We start from the raw sequence: 23,862 nt of genomic DNA, 5'->3' as shown, positions 1-23,862 counted from the left end.
ATGGTTTCATTTATTTATGTTTAACATCTGCAAAATGTCATGCCTAATAGAGTGACCCTTATGGTCACATTTGAAATTATCTACATATATATATATATATATATATATATATATATATATATATATATATATATATATAAATGCTCTGTGCATAATGAGTACCTTAAAAACAAAACTACAAATGAACGAAATCACACCAAATTTGGCAACAAAATGTCTCACAACACAAGGAGTGACCATCACTCAAAAATTATGATTTTGTCATTTGGGAGTTGTAGTCCTTGGGATTTATAGTTCACCTAGAATCAAAGAGCATTCTGAACTCCATCAATGATGGAATTGAATTGGCACACAGAACTCCCATGACCAACAGAAAATATTGGGTTTGGTGGGCATTGACCTTGAGTTTGGGAGTTGTTATTCACCTACATCCAGAGAGCACTGTGGACTCAAAAAATGATGGATCTGGACCAGACTTGGCACAAGCACTCAATACGCCCAAATATGATCACAGATGGAGTTTGGGTAAAATAGACCTTGGCATTTGGGAGTTGTAGTCACTGGGATTCACAGTTCACCTATAATCAAAGAGGATTCTGAATCCCACGAATGACAGAATCGGGGCAAACTTCCCACACAGAACCCCCATGATCAACAGAAAATACTTAAGGCCATCCAATCCAACTCTCTTCATCAGGGCAAGAAAACGTAATCAAAGCCCTCTCGACAAAGAGCCATCCAGCCATAGATATAGATAGATAGATATGATTTACACACACAGAGATATAGTATCCTAGATTTGAAATGGACCCTTAAAGAAGGGCAATGATATGTTGCATGTTCCAGAGTAGGCAAACCAGACAATCTCCACATCAACACTGGCAAAGAAATAGCAAGAAATACTGTTTACCCACAAGCAGGCATGTAGCGGGGGGGGGGGGGGGGGGGCTTGAGGGGCTTCACCCCCCCCCCCCGAAATTCTCATGGTGGTTCACGAAAAGGCCTTACTGGTGCATTATTTAAACTGTTATGTTTATTCATATCATGATCTGCTCACCATACTCAATATATCCCATATGCATGGGGGTATTGGGGTAATGATACAAAAGGTTTGCTAGGGTAGACCCTCTTTCACTCAGACTCAGCCCCCCCCCCCCCCGAAATCCCCCTGAAAAAAACTCAGCCCCCCCCCCCCCCCCGAATCGAAATCCTGGCTACGGGCCTGCCCACATGCAGAAAGACATTACATAGATTAGAAACCAACACTTTCTCATTACTTTATTTTCCAGATTACCAGCCTGGGCCACAGCAACGCCTGCAGGGGACCGCTAGTTTCTTATAATTTGCATTCCTGTTGTCTGAAAGTGCTGGACAAAAGTAACTGTGGCATGCCTATAAATACAGTATTTACTCTTCCACTGAAAACCACACATTTATCAAAGTTTTTTCCCCCCTGAATATTTCATTCAGGGCTGGGTGATTATTGTGTTTCCTGGTTTTTGATAAGATTTTATCAGCATTTGCATAATTCTTCATATGTGGGTTGGAATGAATTTGAGAAGCAAAGCAACCAAGTTGACCATGAAAGAAAGCAAAACTGATGAGTTTGTCCAACCAGACCCATGACTTTAAGAGCTTAATATTCACAAATATTTGGGTCTTCTAAAGTCAGTGAAAGCCAGTAGTGAAGAGTTATGGGAGTTGACATTCAACAGCTATAGGCAGAGGAGGACAACTTTAGGATGGGCACAGTCCATGTTTCCCCTCCGACCAACTCAAGAGCCAGAGACACACTCCACCAACAACTCAGTTTCCTCTCTCAAAAGCACAACAGGTGATGATATATATGTGTATCACCATTTTGGGAAGGAATACAGAAAAACTGGGGAGTTAGCATGGATTCTGGAATGCTTGTGGGAATGAGGATGGGAATTTATGTGTGTTTTCATATGTTTGGGGGGCTTTTTGTTTGGTTATAGGGCAAAGCATGCCTGAAAATTATACAGTCTTATTTCTGAAAGTATAGTCAGTAACACCAGCATGGTTGGGGTGTTGGACTACAGCTCTGGAGACCAGAATTTGAACCCCTGTTTGACCATGAAAACCCACTGGGCGACTCTGGGAAGTCACATATTATCAGCCCCAGAAAATCCTGTGATGGGTTCATCTTAGAGTCAGCTCCCATAATCCCTAATGGCTATGCTATTTGTGGCTAATTAGGATTATTATAATTTGGTCAATAAAAAGAAGTAATGGACAGCAGCAACAATGAAAAGATGCTCCCCAAAAGCATTTGGCCCACTCACCTTCTATAAGTGGGAGAGTGTGGAAGGTCACATCCAGTAATTGGAAGGAGTATGTTCCTTTAAGAGAGATTAACTTCACAATTCAGCAGCAGATCAGTTGCACAACTTCAGCGCTTTCCAGTAGCTTCTTCCTGCACAGTATTTTCAGTCAACTGCTTCCACAGCCTGTAGTCACTCTGGAACCTTTTACAGACACTTGAGCACATGCCCAGCCATTGTCAGTTTTACCATTGTCTTTCCCCCAGTCTAGATGATATTACAAACTTACCACAGCATACAGTTATATCTTGTCTTAGCAGACAGGTTCTTTTAATTACATATAGCCTTCGATGAACAACATCACAGCACAAGGAGAAATATACACTGTACATGACTTCCTTATATACAATTCATTTACACATAGCAATCACTGATTGGTTCCCAACTCATTGACTCAACTCAAACCCAGGATTACATCATTCACAATCACCTGGACTAGGCCAGAACACATTCCCCAAATAATGTTCTATATATAGTTAATGCACGACTCAGCATTTCCAATAGAAGCCCATTAGCAGTGCATGACTCAGCGATATTACATTACAATACATTGTAAAACCTGACAGATGAAGTGTGTGCTGATGGTTAATTAGAAGGGAGGAGTGAAGGGTGTGGTGGAAGAAGAGAAATGAAAGAGATAAATGTGGTGGGGGGGAGGAGAAATAGTAAAAGCACACTGAGCAGGGGTGGAGGAGTGGAGCTGAGGACCCTTCCACACAGGCCCAAAACCCATGACCCATCATACCTTAACCTGAGGTGTCCAAACACCTTAGGTTAACCCAGATTAACTTGGAGTAAACTGGAATTTTCCAGTTAACTCTGGATTAATTCAACACCTGCAAAGATCTGGACCTTAAGGTCCCTCCAGATGTGTCATTTTCACAAATCAGGAGTACTCCCTATGGGGGCCTGCACTGCCAGCAGGCCCCTTGGATAAGTTTGGAGGGGAAATTTGAAGGCTGGAGGAGGTCTGGGTGTCATCCCAGATCAACCATCTAGCCACCCCACAAGGGAAAGCCCAGGGTTGTGAGAGGGTATGGAGACAAAAGCCCAGGAGGAGCTGGGTTTTAAAAAAATAGTTCCTTCCAGGTTTGGGCTTGTGTGGAAGGGCCGTGAGAGTCCTTTGGATCTGGCTTTTGTATCAAGGGAATAAAGGATTGTTGTAAGTACCTTATCACATTAGCATCCCTTATCTTATGTTTATGACAGATGCAAAGCAGCTTGAAACATGCATTCTTAAGGTTATTCTGTGTCTCTTTCAATGGAAAAGAAAAAAAAATCTCTCATACCCTCCCACTCCACATTTGAGCTAGCACTGTTGTTCTCACTCATCAGTGTATCTTCTGCAGAAGTCATTGACCCGGACATTAAGAGTCCCCACGTCAGAGGGGCTTTCATCTTTGGCCCAATACACACAGACAACCGTTTACATAGTTTGTGGCCTTTAGTGGAATTGCTGGCCTCTTCCCCAAATGTTGTGATAATTATTTTCAAAGCAAAAACAAATGCAATCTTTCCTTAGAGGATTATGATAAGGGTATTTGGATTTTCCATGGAGAAAATTATTGTGTGTTTTTATGAGTGTACTCTAACAGATAAATTTCTGTGTGTCATATGCTTGATATGACTTCCCTTCTATTTCAAAGAAGCCCACTCTTCTTCACAGAGGCAACATAGATCTATACGCATGTACTTAAAATTAAATCCCCTTAAATATCTTGTACTTCTTAATACTTACATTTATATTCTATCTTACTCCAGTGAACTCAAGGAAGTCTATAAGGTAGATTCTTGCAACTATCGCTCTTGCTGCCGTTAATAAACTAGATTTCAATTATTTTTCTTCTTGTAATAGTATATCGTATATGTGATTTCTGGTACATTTTAAACTATTTTTATTACTGCTCTTATTTCTTTAAATACTGTTCCCCAATTTTTAAAAAAAATAAATTTGCAGGACCACCACATATGAATGTATGAACCCACTTCCTGGCAACCTCTCCAACATTGATTTGAGTATTTATCTATCTGATTTAGTCTAACTGGAGTTAAATACCACCTCCAGATTATTTTATAATAATTTTCCTTAATTCTTATAGACATATTTTTAAATACACATGTTCCATATTGTTTTCCATTCTTGAATGTTCAAAATGTTTCCTTAGTCTAGTTCCCATAGTTCTATAAGATGGTCTTGTTTCTGTTGTTCTTCCAGTAATAATTTATAAATAGCACTTATTGTATTTTTGTCTTTTTCATTGTCTTCTTTACTCTCTCTTTGGATTATCATTCCTTCAAATTTCCTATAATCTCTACCAAATAAAACTGGCTCTGGTTAAGAAAGTCTCAAAATCATGTCTCAATCTGATACAAACAAGTGAAAGTGAATCAGGAAGGAGGAAGAAGAGGTGACTTGAAGTGTTATGAAATTCAGGTTAGACTCAGGCTATGGTATTGATGCATTCCTTGGCCACTTCCAGGAATAATGCAGCGATTTAAAAAAAGCAACAAACAAGACGCTATTGCAAAATCCTAGGATTGCAACCAAATACTGTCCATTTACTTAGAATGCTATAAATATACAAGTACTCAGAGAATTCTTTGGAAATAATTCACCCTAAGATAATTTCTTCTAGTAATGGGAATGTTAGCAGAACAGCATTGATCGATGTTGTGAATCCTTAATGAGCTCACAATCACTTTTTCCTATTTATGTTGGAGGGGAAATGTTTTTACATCTTATGTTGTTGAAGTTTTTATGTGTTTATGTTTATTTCTATGCTTACAATTTGAAAGTTCTATCTATTATTTTAACTTTGTTGCAATGCTGGGGAGAGCAGGGTTCAGGGACCATATAATGTGCCATTACAATAGATCCACTTTGTGCCAGTCTTTTTCTTCATACTATTCAAAATGCAGGTAATTGTCTATAAAGCTTTATATGGCTTAGGTCCATGCTACCTTGCAAACTATATCAACTCCTACATCTTCTTGACCAACCAGCCTCTCCTTTTTGGAAACACAGCAGTTCAATACATTTGTGTTTACAAAAAAAATGCAATAAATCCGACAAGAGAGAGGAGAGAGGGAAGGAGGGCATATATCATGCTTCTGTCTCATGCTGGATGGAAGACATCACTAATGGGGCTTGGAGAATCCTTGAGAGGTTGTCTTAAGATGAGAGGAGCTCCTGTCTTCATCAAAAGATTAAAAACTGTGCTGCCTTTGCACATCTGTTTGCTAATAATTTTGGCTCCTTTTCTTCCGCCTGCTTTTCCCTTCTACTCTTTTCTCAAAAGACACCTGAGCTTCAGAAATTCAAAATTCAGCTCTGTGGTCAGATGAGGATCTTCAGTGCAGCTCACACACAAACCAGAGGGAGAATGGAACCAAGTATCTTGGAGAAGAACTTGGCAGGTGGAGACGACCATGTCAGTGGAACAGTTAATCCACTGCAGGCTTTACAGTACACAAGATGCCTAGATAGCTGCTTTAAAGCTCATGCTAAGTCACTGAAACCAGAAACCTTTTTATTAAGACAATTCGACAAGCTCTGGCAGGAAGTTAACGGTGCTCCATGCAGTCATACCGGGCACATGACCTTGGTGGCATCTACAGACAACACGGCTCTTCGGTTTAGAAATGGAGATGAGCACCACCCTCCCAACTAGACTTAATGTCAAGGGGAAACCTTAGGCAAGCAAATACCAAAACACAAAGAAAGAATCTTCCTCTGTATGACAACAGCAACAAGAACTGTATATGCAAAATTATGGAAGCAACAAACTATACCAATGACAGATGGTATAGAAACAAATTTGTTTAGAAACAAATTTTTCTGTTGTTACCCAGGCCTAGGTGATAGATGTTAGATGCAATTTGGGCTGAGAGAGGCAGTATATAAATATGGTAAAAAAAAATAACATGGTAAATTTGCATAGTAAAATAACAAAACAAGACATGATTGGTAGTGTAGCCCCTTAACTTGTGACAGTTGAATTACCCTTGCACTAAACAGTGGAAAACTCTGCCCTATATGTACTGCTGCAGAAAGATTCAAGGGCTGATATGGAAAGGGAGCAGACATCATCTTGTTTATTTGTCTTGGGATGAACCTGACTCTACACCTACAACCATCAAGTTGCTCTTGAAACTTATTCTGAAAGACAGAGACAAATGCACACATTTCCAAAGTGATGCAAAGTTTCATCATTTTAATTTATAGTAAAGGAAGATAAATATCTCAGAGAATTTCACTTTCTTCCCAGGAGACCCTGGTAACACAACGGGTTAAACCCTTGAGCCTGCAGAACTGAAGACCAACAGGTTGGAGATTTGAATCTGGGGAGAGCATGGATGAGCTCCCTCTGTCAGCTCCAACTCCCCATGCGGGGACATGAGAGAAGCCTCCCACAAGGATGATAAAACATCAAAATATCCGGGGCATCATCCCCTGGGCAACATCCTTGCAGATGGCTAATTCTCTCATGATTGAAGTGACTTGCAGTTTTGCAAGTTGCTCTTGACACAATAAACTATCTTCCCAGAGCTGTAGAACATGCAAAGATGTTGTATGATATGAGAGTTGGACTGGATGGGCATTGTGGTCTCTTCTAAATATATTAATCTATAAAGTTGCCAATTAAGGGGCAGATCAATTGAAAGTAGAGGTGTTGTTAAGCCATGAGAAGGGAAATGCTAACTGAATTCCTGGAACAATCATCAGCATAGGGGATATTGTCTCCATTGTTGTATTAGATACCTATGACCACTTAGTGGGGAGTGAAGGGTGGGACATGCCGTTTACTTACTTCTGAGACTATTGGTAGTGACTCAATGGCTCTTAAGTGCTCATGATTCAAAGAGCTGTGTATCCTGTAAGCCCAGCCTTTTCCTGAACTATTTGTTTAGGAAGAGGTTTAGGCACTATAAACATCCCTCCTCCATTTCATCTAATTGAAATTGCAGAGAAGTTTATTCCCAGAGTAAATGGCTAAAATGGAGAGATAGCACACAGAGTTTGGGAACTCAATTCCTTCAAAAGTTGTAATTGTTTGGAGAAGTTCACCAAGCAAGTATTTAAATACATCTGATGTGACTTCTGGGAGAAAACTGACCAGAACTTTTGTGGTACAGTTCCATGTGTGTATGCATACTTATAGTTTGCGAATCAAGTTATTGAAGGAAAAATTAGTCCCACTCTCACACATACATTTTATTATGGTCCAAAGACCTTTGTTACAGTAGCATACAAGTTATACAAGTAATGGGATTAAGAACATCCAGTTGGATAAAATTTGCAAACAGTAAAAACTGCTTAAAATACATGTTGGCTAAAACATAGGTAAAAGAGTACAAGAAGTGTCGGTGTGTTTCAGCCTGTGTCTAAAATTGGGAAATGTCTAATTCTGGCTACCTCAGAAAAAAACTTGGCAACCGCCAAGGTCATGTGGGGAAGGTTGTTACTAAGTAGAAACTTCACATAAAATTTCACTGAACTTGTTGGTAAATTCCTTAGTAGGGGGTTGATTATGTCTGCTCGGGCCTGTTCATAGAAACTGCATGACAGTAGAATGTGATAGATGCACTCTACTTCCTGTTTGTTACATGGGCAGAGTCTTTCATTATAGGGGGTACTTGCAAATCTCCCATGCAGCAATTCCAATGGGAGCACATTGCACCTTGCTTTGGAAAATAGGCAGCAGTATTTGGCTACTATCAAGTTCTTTAGATAGTTTGCTGTATGAAAAGGCCCAACATAATATATGGACAGGGCACTAGGAGAGCAAGATACATAAGAGCGAGAGTGCAGCTCACAAAAGGCAATGTCCCACAGTCTCTGTTTGATTGATGTGAGTGGCATGTCAAAACCCAGATGAGTTAGGAGGGATGCGGAAAGGCCAATGGAGGAAGCTTTCTTAGAATTGATCTCTTTTTTAAAAAATAATCTTTATTAGGTATTTTCATTGTACATATTGTTAAAAGAGAGACTTTAAAATCCAATAGAGAGAGAGAAGAAGAAAAGAGAAAAGAAAAAGTAAGAAAAAAAGAAGAAGAAAAACAAGGTAGCGAGAAAGGAAGGGAAATGAAAAAATAGGGAAAAAGAGAGAATTATATATATGTGAGAGGAGTGAGAGAGGGAAAGTGGTGAAGTCTTCAGTCCTCTTTCTGAGCTACTTCGAGAAGGGATTCTTCCTTTTCTCTCATTACAGTCTTTCTGGTTCTTCTTTTCTTCTTTCCCCTTTCTTCTCCTGTTTGGTGTGTAAGAAATTCCTATTTTTCCATTTATCCTATTTTTATTTTTGCTTTAAGTGTTCTGTTATCAAAGTCCAATCTGTCTCTTTCTCTATTTTCCCTTTATATTTTTGTAATAAATAGGTTATTCTATCCATGTTTCTTATGTCCATAATCTTTTTATTCCAATCTTCAATTTTAGGTAATTCACCTTTTCTCCATAATCTCATGTAGCATATTCTAGCAGTGGTTGTTGATGAGAAAAGGAGTTTATCTATGTTATTATCCGTTTTTTGTTCAGTTATTCCCAATAAAAATATTTCTGGTTTGAGTGGTATGTTAACTTTTAATATTTTTTTGTAAATTTTCCTGTATTTCATTCAAAAAACTTTTTGTTTTTTTACATGTGGTAGAAGGTTCCCTCTACTTCTCCACATTTAGAATTGAGCTTAAACCAACTGCTTATGTACTTATCCTGAGCTAAGTGGTGCATCAAACCTGACCCCAAACTAAAAAGTCTAATCTTGATCCAATATTTATGTGCCCCTCACCAGGCTCTTATTGATAGGGGTGCTTCTCTGTATTCAAGTAATAAGACGCAGACATCTGGGGAGCTGGAAAGGGGCCCTTAAAAACTGTGTTTACTGTTGGTTTATTTTTGATGTTAGGCTGCCCAATCCAAATGCTGGAAACATACAGCAGCTCGGAAGCTATCTTAGCATTGAAGACTTTAGTTGCCGAAAGAATGAGCTCCCCCCCCCCCCCCCCACCTTCAGTAACAGTAAAACGCAAAATAGCAGAACTGCTTGCTTGAACCTTGAGGGTAATGAAAGCAATATGAGTAGACCAGCACAGTCTGTGGTGAAAACGGAGCCCCAGATGGTGGAAACTTCTGACCTGTTCTAGGGTATGCCCATCAAGAGACCAGTGGCAGAGGGAAAATCCTTTTTCAAATACCAGAACTTTAGATTTCACATACTTGATTTTTAGTTCGTTCTGGAAACAGTAGTTCAGGAATTTCCTTAATAGGTAATTTAGACCTGCCCTGGAGCGTGAGATTATCACAGCATCATCTCACCTGACCATGGATTTGAAGTTAACTTCTGAGCTGAAGACCACAAGTAGAGACTTTTTGGTTGTGGTTCCTGTTTATGGATCTCTCTTCTCAGGCAAGCTCACATGGTGCCTATGCATCTCTCTTTGGGGTACAAAGGGAAAGACACTTAATTTTTTCCCTTTCTTTACTTAGTGGTGGTGATGATTACAATTATGAAAATTAATGTGAAAATCATGATGCTGATGACTTTACAGTATTAGACTCATAGAGTTGGAAACACCACCAAGGCCATCCAGTCCAACTCTTCTACCATGCAGAAATAGCCAATTCAAGCACTCCTGACACACTGTCATCCAGCTTCTGTTTAAAAAAACCCAGAGAAAGAGACTCCATCACATTTTGAGGCAGCAGCAGCATAGCTGACTGTCAAAGAACACACCGAGGGTTTTGTACCTGCAATGAGTGGAGCCATCCCACTGTTGGTAGGTAATTTCCTAATTTGATAGCCTAAGATCTTCTCTCTTTCTTATTACCAGGGTTGGGGCCCTGGTCATTCAAATTGCATTCAAAAATTAAACAAATGTGCATAGTACAGGGAGTGATGTCACAGAGCACGTGAATGGAAACAAGCATTTTAGGCATTCTTGAGTGGAAGGGCTATTCCAACCATGTTCCTTATCCAGGGTCCTGAAAGACTGTAACTGAGAACTGAACAACCTGAGACAATCAACAGTTAAGTGACAGTTCCAGGGATTTATATATTCACATATGGTGCAGGGTTATGCTAAAGCGCATTGATACAAGGGAGATAACCCTCCTGGCTCATGGCTTTGAGTAGCAATCTCTGCTCCTCATCTCCAAGCTGTGATTGACTAAGTAGTATATGAAAGAAAAGCTACTTTTCTCACTAAGCCCAACACATCATGTGTAGATAGGATAGTATTGTCTTTTCTTTCTTTAGAATGAGTCTCACTAGTATAAAATACTTCACACCAAATCCTCAGTTTCTCAGAAAATCATTCTCTTCCTCTTTTGATGATATACGGATACCAGGTGTCAAGCACTAGAGCTCCATATGGGGAGCTGATGTGATTATATATATATAGAGAGAGAGAGAGAGAGAGAGAGAAAGAGAGAGTTGTCTTTACCTTTTACTTTTTTTTAACTTTTTCTCCTTCCCTGCAAGCGATTTTTATGTAAATCAGCATTTCTCAACCTGGAGGTCACAACCCCTTGGGGGTTCACGAGGGGAGTGTCAGAGGGGTTGCCAAAGAAGTTTAGCCCAATTCTATCGTTGGTGGCATTCAGAATGTTCTTTGATTGTAGGTGAACTATAAATCCCAGCAATCACAACTCCCAAATGTCAAGGTCTGTTTTCCCCAAACTCCACCAGTGTTCACATTTGGGTATATTGAGTATTCATGCCAAGTTTGGTCCAGATCCATCATTGTAAACAGGCCTGAGTCCCTCTCCGGAGGTCGAGAAGACCGGTATATAAAGGTTCTAAATAAATAAATAAATAAATAGTTTGAGTTCACAGTGCTCTCTGGATGTAGGTGAACTACAACTACCAAACCCTTCCAGTGTTTTGTGTTGGTCATGGGAGTTCTGTGTGCCAAGTGTGGTTCAATTCCATCATTGGTGGAGTTCAGAATGCTCTTTGATTGTAGGTTAACTGTAAATCCCAGCAACTACTGCTCCCAAATCACAAAATCAATCCTCCCAAACCCACCAGTATTCAAATTTGGGTGTATTTGGTCCAGTGAAAAAAATGCATCATGCATATTAGATATTTACATTATAATTCATAACAATAGCAACATTACAGTTATGAAGTAGCAACTAAAATAATTTTATGGTTGAGGGATCACCACAACATGAGGAACTGTATTAAGGGGTTGCAGCATTAGGAAGATTGAGATCCACTGATCGTGACTAGCAATGTTTCTTATTTTCTGATTCTATTTTTAAAGAGTAGGTTGATTTACCAACTTCCTCCAAAACCAGCAGTACTGAATAAAATGCTTCCCTTTCCTTATACTTCCAATGCATATGCTTGATTTTGGATGATAGTTTTAAATCACTGGATCTTTTTATGAAGGTTCTGAGTCTTTTCCCCCTTTGAGATGAATCGATTTATTTTTGAGAGAAGGTTCTCCAAATGGAACACAAGAAGTTTCGAAAAGCAAATGTAGCTACTGATGCTCCTTTTAAAAAGCATATAATAAAAAGTCACTATTTCATTAATGGAACATAATTGGATGTAATAGATACCGTAGTTCTGGCAGAAGATAATGGGCATAATGCATCTCTTTGTTTCTGAAATATGATGTCAACAAAACTAAGAGTAGGATAAGGGACATAATTCTGTGCAGTCCAGAGACATGTAGTATTTCTGCTTATAGAAGTTCTCTACAGGTGATGATCCACTGACTCTTCCTAAGTCTATCCAGAAGTCACTTCAGCCCTGACCGACCCCATGGCCATTTTGTGTCTAGCAAACAGAATGGATTAGGGAACTGGAGAAGCATCTGGCTATGTCTCCACAGCTGATACGAAATGATTGCATCCTCTGCTAAGATCCACAGATATCCTTCAGAAGTCTTTGCATGTGGCTGCAAAGACACAGATGCAGTTTCTCATTATGATCTACCAAGCATAGTGTCACCATGGGGTGGGACAGCAGTGACTCTACAGTTGGTCTGGATGGAGGAAGGGAATATCACATCAAACAGAAAGAGATGTCTGCAGGCATATCGCTGACTTACTCTTGTGTATGACACTAATAGGATGTCGGTCAAATCTCATTGTGTTTGTAGACCTAAATCCAATGATAACCTCATCTAGGGTAGACTTGTTTCATTAATGGAAGATTTGTATTGACTTTTCAAATTCCCATCTATTCAGTGGTCTTTCTCAACTTGGGAGTAACATGTGGACTTGGGCTATGGTGTTTACACCAGAGGTGTCAAACTTGTGGGCCTCCCGATGTTTGGGTCTTCAACTTCCAGAAGCCCTAGCCATCTTGTCAAATGACCAGGAATTTTGGAAGCTTATGTCCAAAACACCTGGAGGGCTATACGTTCAACATTACTGGTTTACGCTGTTTCCCATACTCAGTACTTCAGAATAAAAGTGTGCTTACCTAGTAAGGCTAAATTAAACTTTCCCCATTTAGTTTTTTAAAATAAAGCTAGTCAAACTCAATCTCAAAACAGAAACCAATGGCCACAAAGAAAGGAAAGCATTTGAGAAATTAACTGATTGGGCTTGGCAAAGTTTGTGTGCCTTTCTGTCTTTTACTATGGGGAGTAAAAAGAGGAGGAATTCTTTTATAAGTGCACCTATATTTCTGAGCTGCTTCTTCATTATTTGAGGAATACATTTGAGGCACTTATTTATCATGTCTGAAGTGAATTAAGAATACAGAGGTCAGGCATGTAGCTGGGGGGGGGGGGGGGCTTGGACAACCAACTCACGGACAACCATTCTGATGGTTGTCCGTGAGAAGGCCTTACTGGTACATTATTTAAACTGTTATGTTTATTCATATCATGATCTGATCACCATGCTCAATATATCCCATATGCATGGGGGTATTGGGGTAATGATACAAAAGGTTTGCTAGGGCAGACCCTCTTTCACTCAGACTCAGCCCCCCCCCCCCCCGAAACAAAATCCTGGCTACGGGCCTGACAGAGGTGTTCCTGGTCAGTTGAAATGCAGATCAGGAACTGGGAGTCCTGGTAGTTCCTCATCCTACAACAGATTGCTGGCAGGAAAAAACTGGAAACATTATCTTTTGATGCTCTGATCATCAGCATAACAAACCTCTCCTCTATCACTCAAGGTGACTTCTGGCATTTCAGGTAAGTTTGTTGGTCATATCAGAGGACAATATGAAGTTACATTTGTGATATCGGATCTCAGTCTATCCGGGAGGTTTTTCCTCCTTCTCAGGAGGTTTTGAACAGAGGCTAGATGGCCATCTGTTTGGGGATGTGTGAGTGTGTGCGTGTGTTGATTGTGTGTTCTTGTGTGGCATGAGGCTTCAACTTTGAGTCCTCTTTGGGGAGAAAAAGCAGGATATTAATAATAATAATAATAATAATAATAATAGGATGGCCCTTGGGGTTTATACCAACTTTATGATTCTACTACAGTATATCTCTGAAAATAAATCAAGGGCAATAAGAATATATATTTCCTACACAGAAGGTAGGAAATAAAAGAACAAAAACAAATGTTGATACAATAATATAATAATATATCACTACTAGGCCCAAACTGGTAATGATAACTACAATAACTGATCCCCTTTGAATGAATGAATGGATGGATTTACCACTAAATGTTATCCCAGTGTTTGGACTGAGTCCCCTGTGTTATTTTTCATTCATCACTCTCCTTATGTACTGTGGAAATAAGATGTTTACTAGAAGAAGAGACATATGAAATCATTATAGCTAAGAAAAACATCAGAGTTGGCTTTCACAGTGGCGCAACAGTTGTTGATACTAGTCATAAGTTCCTTTCTAAGCTCATGGACTCACTCCAAATTGTACCATAAGGACACGCTCTGTCATATAATTAGGTGGACACTTCAGATACTTTGGGCAGTGAAAACTTGATGCAACTGAACCAGGTTCCACCAAAAGGGACTCCCAAAAATAAAAGACTTTGCAATTAGAAAAAGTAGGCAAAAACATTTCAAATATAAATAAAGTGGAAATATACATTGCTTTTCATCTTACTGCAAGTTTTTTTTTTCTTTTGAAAAAAATATTGTTATTTTACAAGTTTTACAAGATGTCCAGTGAGGGCATTTCCAACTTTTGGAGTCTATAATTACTGTCTTATAACACAACAAGTAGTTCTAGCCACTTTCATCAGAGGCAGTTCACAATGCAGTCCAGGAAGCTTGGAAGAGTCAAGGGCCACAAAAATTGCCTTGGGGCCATGCCCAGCCTGAAAATTCTGCTTACCCATGCAGCTTTGTATCTTCCCCATTCCATTCAAGTGTAACTACCCCTTCTAAGATATCAAAAGCAACACGTAGTTTATTCAGCCCATACAGTTTGCCTGTTCAAAGCAATGGAGAACTGTATCCTGGGCTCAGGGAATGCAATATCTGCATCCCACAGGAAAAAATAAAGTAGATGTGTCATCCATGTCATAAATTAGGATGAATTAGGTCCACAATGACACCATCTCACTCAGGTTCGCATTTTTGCACTTTCAGCTCCCTTTGTCCCATTGTTATGCCACTTTAATCTTTGCATGGATACCTGGAAGCCTGTGCTTTTTTCAATTGTATGCAATTTTTGGAAGCATGCAGCCATGCGAGAAAATGATTTTGTGTGTCTTTTAAAAGGTTCTTACGTCTGCATATGTGGAAATAATAGTTCCGTAGTATGATGTTTCCTAGAAGAAACACATGAAATCATTATAGCTTAGGACCTGGTTTTCATAGTAAGTTTGCATAATAGTGTAACAACAGTTGGTGCTATTGGTCATAATTTTCTTTTTAAACTGATGAACTCACTTTTTCCAAAACATAAGGACATCCTCTGTCATATAACCAGACAGACATCAGTTACTTTGGGGAGAGAAAATCCAATCCTGTCCAAGTATCATCTCCAGAAGATTTGAAATAGGACCATCTTTGAAGATCAAGCAGGGCAAGCAATCAACTACAATATAAGTAAGGATTTAAAATGCTGCAGGAATTGATATGATATATACTGACAAAATGCTCCTGATTAAAAAGTTACAATTAAGGTTATTGATATGTTTATCTGTGTATAAGTCAAGAATTTCTGTGAAAATATTGATTAAAATATCTGGGTCTACTTATTCATGGCCTCATAATCAGTACTGTAAATACTGCAGCATTTTGAGGGTAATTACTGTAAATACTGCAGCATTTCAAGGGCAGTGTTTCCCAAACTCTGGTCCATGGACTACAAGTGATCTGCAAGAATGAAAATATGGTCTGCAGCCTCACCATTACTATACCATTGCCTTAAAACCACATGGCAACGAGAGCGACTGGTCTCACAAAACCCTCTTATAGTGCTGAGGCAACGGAGATGCCAGGAGGGGAGAGACTGACCACCTATGAAAGATTACTACTATCATATCAGCTCTAGAGTATTAAATATGGTTATCTGTGGGCAAGCAGATGGCAACTACTGGATGGCAGATGTTCTGTATCAGAAACTAGAGCTGATGTGGTCTATCTAATGCAATTTTCTGAATCAGCATCCCAAATAGCCAAACCGAATCTAAAGTTGACCAAAAACCGATTCGTAACCCCTTTGGTACTAATGTTGGAGACAGGTACCTGGTTAAAGTGATCCCTGGTCAAAAAAGGTTGGGAACCATTGCTCGAAACAAATCTCCTTCCTACATATGACTTTTAAAACAGTACACAATAGTAGCCTTTTACCTACTGAATGGGCTAAACCCTTGTGCCAGCAGGACTGTTGACCAACAGGTCAGCGGTTCAAATCTGAGGAGAGTAGGCTGAGCTCCCTCTGTCAGCTCCAGCTCCCCTTGCGGGGACATGAAAGAAGCCTCCCACAAGGATGGTAAAACATCAAACATCCAGGCATCCCCTGGGCAACATCCTCGCAGAGACCAGTCATGGAAACCCAGTAGTTGAGCTTGAGCATGTCATCCTCCCTCAAGATAAGTAAGTAAGTAAGTAAGATAGTAGCAAAGCATCTCTTGATAAATCTTGCCAAGAAAACAACAGGTTAAGTTTACCTTAGAATTGCCTTGAACCAAATATGTCTGGAACGCACATAACAAAAACAAAAATGGTGCTTACAAGAAGAAGAAGAAGAAGAAGAAGAAGAAGAAGACTTCAAAGAAAAACAACAGAATCTGAGGAATCAGTAACAAAGAATACCCAGTGCCCTGGTCAATTAATTATATTTGCAGAATCCCTTCAAATATGGTCAAAGGGTAATTTTAAAATATAACAAGTGCTTTTTTTTTTTTTTTTTGCTTCTTGCTATTTTTCTTTCTAATGTTGTCTCTTTTCACTTCCAGGTCTACAGAAGATGACCCGGAAAGTTGTTGTTCTTGCTGTGTACATCTTTGTCTTTCTTACGGGACTTCCTATCAATTTCCTGGCCTTCTACTCGTTCCTGAAGAAAGTGCGTGAGAAGGCACTCCCCATAGACATCCTTCTGCTCAACTTGACCATATCCGACCTCTTCCATCTAATCATTTTGCCTGTCAAGATGGTGGAGGTTGCCTTAGACAACACTTGGCCTCTCCCTGACTTTCTTTGCCCTCTGGCCCTCTTCATCTTCCACAGCAGTATTTACCTTAGCACCCTCTTCCTCATGGGAGTCAGCGTGGAGCGCTATCTATGCATTGCTTATCCAGTTAAGCACAAGTTAAACCACAGGCCAACTTATACAAAAGTCGCCAGCCTCTTCTTCTGGTTTCTAGCCTGCTCCCACTGCTTAGGCATTGCCTATGGGATAGAATACTCTGACAGAACTGCAAAGAAAGATGGCCCCAACTCCACGTGTTATAATAACTTCCCTACTAGCCAGCTCCAAATTGTCCTCACTACTCGCTTGGAGGTCTGCATTGTTCTTTTCTTAATCCCTTTCATCATTACCCTTTTCTGCTACATCCGTGTGATCCGCATCCTGTCCTCCATGCCCAACATCAAACCCCAGAAGAAGCAACGGGCTGTGGCCTTAGCTTTGGCCACTGTCCTTATTTTCTCATTGGCATTTGCTCCCTACAATATATCTCACCTTGTGGGTTTTATTGAAGGTATGAATCCTACCTGGAGAATGGAGACCTTTGTTTTCACATCCCTCAACACCATTCTGGACCCTGTGATCTTCTTCTTCTCTTCTGCCACCATCCATCAAGATGTTACTAACTACTGGCTCCACATCCGCTCAAGTATTAGATCCCCAGATTTTCGGATTTGCTGCAACACGCCAAATGCAAATGGCAAAGGGGAAGGAGATGCCTAGGCATCTGTTTCAAATATGTTGGCTAGATCCAGCACAGCTACTCCTTAAACAAAATCTGGGATATCCCAGACATGATTCCTCAGGAAGAAGTGCCCTATATGGTCCAATATATTAAGTCTTCAAAGTTAGGTTAAAACCAAATCCTGGATCTTCTTATCTGTTGTCACCATTGTTGTTCATTCGTTCAGTCGTCTCCGACTCTTCGTGACCTCATGGACCAGCCCACGCCAGAGCTCCCTGTCGGCCATTACCACCCCCAGCTCCCTCAAGGTCAGTCCAGTCACTTCAAGGATGCCATCCATCCATCTTGCCCTTGGTCGGCCCCTCTTCCTTTTGCCTTCCACTTTCCCCAGCATAATTGTCTTCTCTAGGCTTTCCTGTCTCCTCATGATGTGGCCAAAGTACTTCAACTTTGTCTCTAGTAGCTTTCCCTCCAGTGAGCAGTCAGGCTTTATTTCCTGGAGGATGGACTGGTTGGATCTTCTCGCAGTCCAAGGCACTCTCAGCACTTTCCTCCAACACCACAGCTCAAAAGCATCGATCTTCCTTCGCTCAGCCTTCCCTAAGGTCCAGCTCTCACATCCGTAGGTGACTACAGGGAATACCATGGCTTTGACTAGGCGGATCTTTGTTGCCAGTCTGATATCTCTACTCTTCACTATTTTATCGAGACTGGACATTGCTCTCCTCCCAAGAAGTAAGCGTCTTCTGATTTCCTGGCCACAGTCTGCATCTGCAGTAATCTTTGCACCTAGAAATACAAAGTCTGTCACAGCCTCCACGGTTTCTCCCTCTATTTTCCAGTTGTCAATCATTCTTGTTGCCATAATCTTGGTTTTTTTGACGTTTAGCTGCAACCCGGCTTTTTGTTGTTGTCACCATTATTGAGTCTTAAAGGAGTTGGTTTTCACAAGAAAATGTTTTCTCCACATGGTGTGTTAAAGAAGTCTTAACATGCAGATACAACTTGGTGCATCCACACCAAACATGGGCAAACTTTGGTCCTCTGGCTGTTTTAGACTTCCAACTCCCACAATTCCTAACAGCCTACTAGGTGTTAAGAATTGTGGAAGTTGAAGTCCAAAACACCTGGAGGGCCAAAGTTCACCCATGCCTGATCTACACTCTACAGTGAATGTAGTTTGACACCACTTTAACTGTAATGTTAAGGAAATGTGGAATTTGTAGTTTGGTGAGGCACGAGCACTCTTTGTCAGAGAAGACTAAAGACCTCATAAATTGCCATCTGAAACAGCTATGGAGTGACAGTTGTGTCCAGATGCAAAAACTGCCCAATTCTACTGCAATTGCCAACTGATGACAATAAGATCTAGCCGATATCTCCATACCAGCTAGTGCTGTTGTTAAAAGCACCACAGTTGGCTAGTTTGCCATTTGCATACACTAGAGAATGGACATCAGTTGCCAACCTTCACAACTTCACCCTGGGGTTTTCTATTGCAGGATGTATTTGTCAGTGTTGGTCACATTAGGTTCTACAGATGTTGCTCCACCATTAATGATATTTGAGAGTTCCCCCGTTGGGTAAATCTACATCCTTTTGTTACTTCGCTTATGTGGTTTTTCATCAGAATTGGAGAAGGAACCTCCAGCTAAAGAGGAACAATGCTTGCCTTATTTATAGTTAGACTGCATATCACCAGTCAACGCAAACTTTAGAGTCTAGGATCCTGCATTACGAGACACCTCACATGTAGCTATAATAATAATAATAATAATAATAATAATAATAATAACAACAACAACAACAACAACAACAATTGTGCAGTTTCCTGGCCCCTGGTAGTGCAGTGGTTAAACTGCTGAGCTGCTGAGCTTATTGACCAAAAGGTCGCAGGTTCTAATCCGGGGAGTGGCGTGAGCTTCCGTTGTCAGCCCCAGCTTCTGCCAACCTAGCAGTTCAAAAACATGCAAATATGAGTAGATTAATGGGTACTGCTCCAGCAGGAAGGCAATGGCACTCCATGCAGTCATGCCGGCCACATGACCTTGGAGGTGTCTATTGGCAACGCCGGCTCTTCGGCTTAGAAATTGAGATGAGCACCACACCCCAGAGTCGGACATGACTGGACTTAATGTCAGGAGAAAACCTTTACCTATATTTCTGCCGCTTCTGTGATTATTCATTTGTATTTTGATTCTGTAGCCCACTTGTTGATGGATGTCCAGAATCAGCAGCATCCACCACGGTCCTTTTATCCTGGGTGATGACCGAGCCAGTATAGATTTCATTTTAGTTTGTTTCTCTATAGTGCTAATGAGTTAGATGCTCTTAGTCCCACTCCTTAGCTGAGACCTCTCAGACTTGGTTGTACCTGCTGGTAGTTACACTACTTCCAGCACAGCTCTCAGCATCCTTGGAGCAGTTAAGCCCCCCACCATGACAAGGTGGCACCCATCATAACACAGTCCTAGATGCTTGGGAAGTGTTTGACTTGTGATTTTGTAATACAAAATCCAGCATATATATCTTGTTTGCTGTGACATACTGTGTTTTGTGTCATAATATATCACCTGTCACATCAGCACTTTTAATTCTGTACCCATTACTCCGGCCCAGTTTTATTGTGTCTTACTGTTGTTTATTGCTGTTGTTTAATATTACTTTAATTGTTTTTAATTTGCTTTAGGTTTTGTATTGTTATGTTGTGTTTTGAGGCCTTAGCCTTTGTAAGCCGCATCGAGTCCTTCGGGAGATGCTAGCGGGGTACAAATAAAGATGATAATAATAATAATAATAATAATAATAATAATAATCTATATAAATAAAATGTAATGTTTGTTTGTGGGATTAACATAACTCAAAAACCACTGGGCGAATTGAAACCAAATTTGGACACAAGACACCTCTCAGGCCAACGAGTGACCATCACTCATAAAAACACTGAAAAACACAACAGAAGAGACTTTAAAAGACAAAAACAAAAACTACATTACAATGCATGCACAAAACCACATATATACACAAATATATACACACACATATATGCATATATACACACAAAACACATATACACAGACTGGACCACAGCAACATGTGGCAGGAGATGGCTAATAATAATAATAATAGTAATAAACTTTATTTATATTCCGCCCTTCTCACTTAGGGGTCTCAAAGCAAATTGCAGCATTTACATACATAGGCAAACATTCAATGCCTTTACAATAATATACAAATGAGACACACAAACACAAACAAAGACAGAGGCTTCTCCTTTTCATTTTTGGCTTTCTGCAGGTGGTGCTTTATCCCTAGCTCTGGGAAGTTTCTCTCTTCCATATTTCAAGCTGAGGAGTCTGCGTTGTCAGCTTCTTGACAAGATTGTTTGGAGTGTTTCTTTGCCTTTTCCTGCTGAAGTGGTACCTATTTATCTACGCAAATTACATGTTTTCAAACTGCTTGGTTGGTAAGGAACTGGAGTTGACAAATGGGAGTTCACCCTATCTCATGGATCAAACTATTGACCTTCAGGTCAACAGTTCAGCCAACCTTCAGGTCAGCAGTTCAGTGGCACAAGGGTTTAACTCATTGCGCCACTGCAGCTCCACCAACTATAACTCCACCAACTGTAACTCTAGAGCTATTTCTCTGTAGTTACATTTTCTAATGCAACCTCCTAATCCCAATGTTTCAGTGGACTTCCTCAAAGACAGAAATTTCCATGTTATTGGAGAGATCAGCAGAGATATGTCAGTTATTTTACTATCGCTGGACATGCTCCAATGATCAGGCCTTCTAGCCAATTCTCTATAATGTGCTCTGGAGGAAGCACATTACAATTCCAAAGAATTTCTCCTTAATTCTTTGGAACTTGCTTCAAACTAGAGGTACTGATTGCTTTGTCAAAAACCATAAACAAGAAATTGAAATGATTCACGCAATCATAGAGATAGACAAGACCATAAGGGCCTTCCAGTCTAACCCCTTGCCATGCAGAAATACACAGCCGAAGTACTCCCAAAAGATAGCCACCCATTCTCTGTTTAAAAACTTCCACATATCAGCTACAAATCAATACAATATTTTCCATTATTGAAAAGCTCTTACTACCAGGTATGTCTTCTTAATGTTTATGTAGCTCCTCTTTTCTTATAGTTTAAAAATCCATTGCTCCATATCCATTTTCACCCAAATTGAATTTATTGAGTACTTTCCAAGTGCCTTTCTAGCTTAGGCTAAAGAGTAAAATAAAGAGAAGATAGACAAAGAGACTGTTACTATAAAACGACCTAAATCCTGTTATTATTGAGTAGAATAAATGAGATTGATCTGTATATTGATTCACCATTCAACAGTTGAATTTTTTTTTTTTTGGTGTAAGAAGCAACTTGAAAAACTGCAACTCGCTTCTGATGTGAGAGAATTGACTGTCTGCAAGGATGTTGCCCAGGGATGCCTGGATGTTTTACCTTCCTGTGGGAGGCTTCTCTCATGTCCCCACATGAGAAGCTGGAGCTGACAGATGGGAGCTCACCTTGCTCCCCAGATTCAAACCATTGACCTTTGGGTCAGCAATCCTGCTGGCACAGGGGTTTAACCCATTGCATTACTCCAACAGTTGATTGAATGGGTCTATTCTAGTTCAGATTGCCATGCGATCTGTCTTTCAGCCTCCTGTATCAAATGTGCAGTTTATTGTTAAACCACATATATCTATACCATTGACTTCTGAAATATGGATTTAGTGGAAGGAAATGCAGATTGCCCCCATGTATAGATAAATTGCTATTAAATCATTGCATGTTTTTAATACTGTATTATCATTGATTAATTGTATTTTATTGCTGTACATGTAGTTGTATCTGTTTTGAAGTTGTCCTAAGTTATGCTACTTTGGATAACTTAAAGTATTAATGGGTAGTGGGGAAGTGGGGTATTGAATAAATCAAGTGTTTTAAAATGTCAAAAAGCAAAGTTACTTTTTCTTCAAGCTGTCTTCTTTTACATCACTTCAAATGTTGTCATCCATGAAAGTTTTGGCCAAATGTTAAGGTATCAGAAGACTTGAGTGTTTTTTTGCTGTAACATGCCAGCTTGATGAACCCCCTGTATTTGATTTTATGAAGCAGAAGAACTGCAATTATGAAATGATTATTAAAGATCAGTTTATAAGCTTGCTTTTATTGATATGATCAGTTTCAATAAGATGTATCAAAATATCTGTAAATAGATTGCATTCCTAAATTGTGTAATACTGGGTTGTCTACAGGAAAGGAACTAAAAAAAGTATAATGAGCCGAGAAGAAACACTCAGAACGTATTGAGGTTAGCTGGAAATGTCACTTCTCAATTGTGGTTTGGTGGTGGCTAGTTTTTGCAAACTTTGAGGAAGGCCACAAGTAACCTAGTGATTTCTGTAGTTTAAATTTGTGGTGATAATGATAAAAAGTTTAATAAATGTAGATCATGAAAATGTTTTGTTTTTTGGTCACTTGGCAACTTTATTGTGCCTCCAACAATCTGTCATATTGAATTTCACTCTGTGTTTGTGATATTGTTCAGGATGCTTGATCTGTCACATGTTGGACCACATGCTGTTATTAACTCCAGCTAAGGCAGACCCATTTAATCTATCAAATTTCCCTGTATATCCAGTAAGCATTAAACATTTAATCTACTGGGTTTACTTTGTTGTTGTTGTTGTTTATTAGTTCAGTCGCTTCTGACTCTTCATGACTTCAAGCAGGGCCGTAGCCAGAAAAAAAATTCGGGAGGGGTTGAAATTTTCGGAGGAGGGGGTTGAAAATTTTGCGGGGGGGGGGGGGGGTGGTGAAACCTGCCTCCTAGCTCACGCTGAAGCAAAGAGCACAGCAGGGGCAGAGCAGCCTTCAATAGCCTGCAGCTCCGCCCTTGTCAACCACCTCCACCAAGTCTGGCCTCCTTAATGAGAGCATTCAACATCCCCCCCCCCCCCCCGCCCCAACTTGGTTGCTTCACTACTGTTCTGTTGCGCGCTGGGCCTGTAAATAATTGTCTTTAGAACAGGATGTGCAACCTTTGCCCAGCGGTAAGCCAGGGGGCCCAAAGAGAAGTTCTCAGAGGTTTCCACCACAAACAGTCTCTAGATGGCTTGAGAAGTACAACAAAGTCTTTTATTAATGAACAATCAAACAGAAACTTCTCTTGTCTTCAGTAAAGTTAAGTAAATGATTCCAAGCTTTTAGGCAACTGGTGAATTCCTAATCTTGCCCA

The 23,862-nt window shown here is 40.0% G+C and overlaps 1 protein-coding gene across 1 annotated transcript; it reads left to right on the top strand.

The window, feature by feature from the left end:
• The first annotated feature begins 16,706 nt into the window (after positions 1–16,706).
• LOC137097912 (free fatty acid receptor 2-like) lies at positions 16,707–17,648 on the top strand. Its single transcript, XM_067473379.1, has one exon. The coding sequence runs from the start codon at positions 16,707–16,709 to the stop codon at positions 17,646–17,648; it is 942 nt and encodes a 313-aa protein (XP_067329480.1).
• Positions 17,649–23,862: the final 6,214 nt, after the last annotated feature.

The sequence above is a fragment of the Anolis sagrei genome, chromosome X, assembly GCF_037176765.1.
Source record: "Anolis sagrei isolate rAnoSag1 chromosome X, rAnoSag1.mat, whole genome shotgun sequence".
Lineage (NCBI taxonomy): Eukaryota > Metazoa > Chordata > Lepidosauria > Squamata > Dactyloidae > Anolis > Anolis sagrei.
The sequence above is the reverse complement of the archived record's forward strand: the minus strand, read 5'-3'. Positions and strand labels throughout refer to the sequence as shown.

Bases quoted from the DNA above. Each gene is read 5' to 3' on its own strand.
- LOC137097912 (XM_067473379.1), top strand. From the start codon at position 16,707: ATGACCCGGAAAGTTGTTGTTCTTGCTGTGTACATCTTTGTCTTTCTT.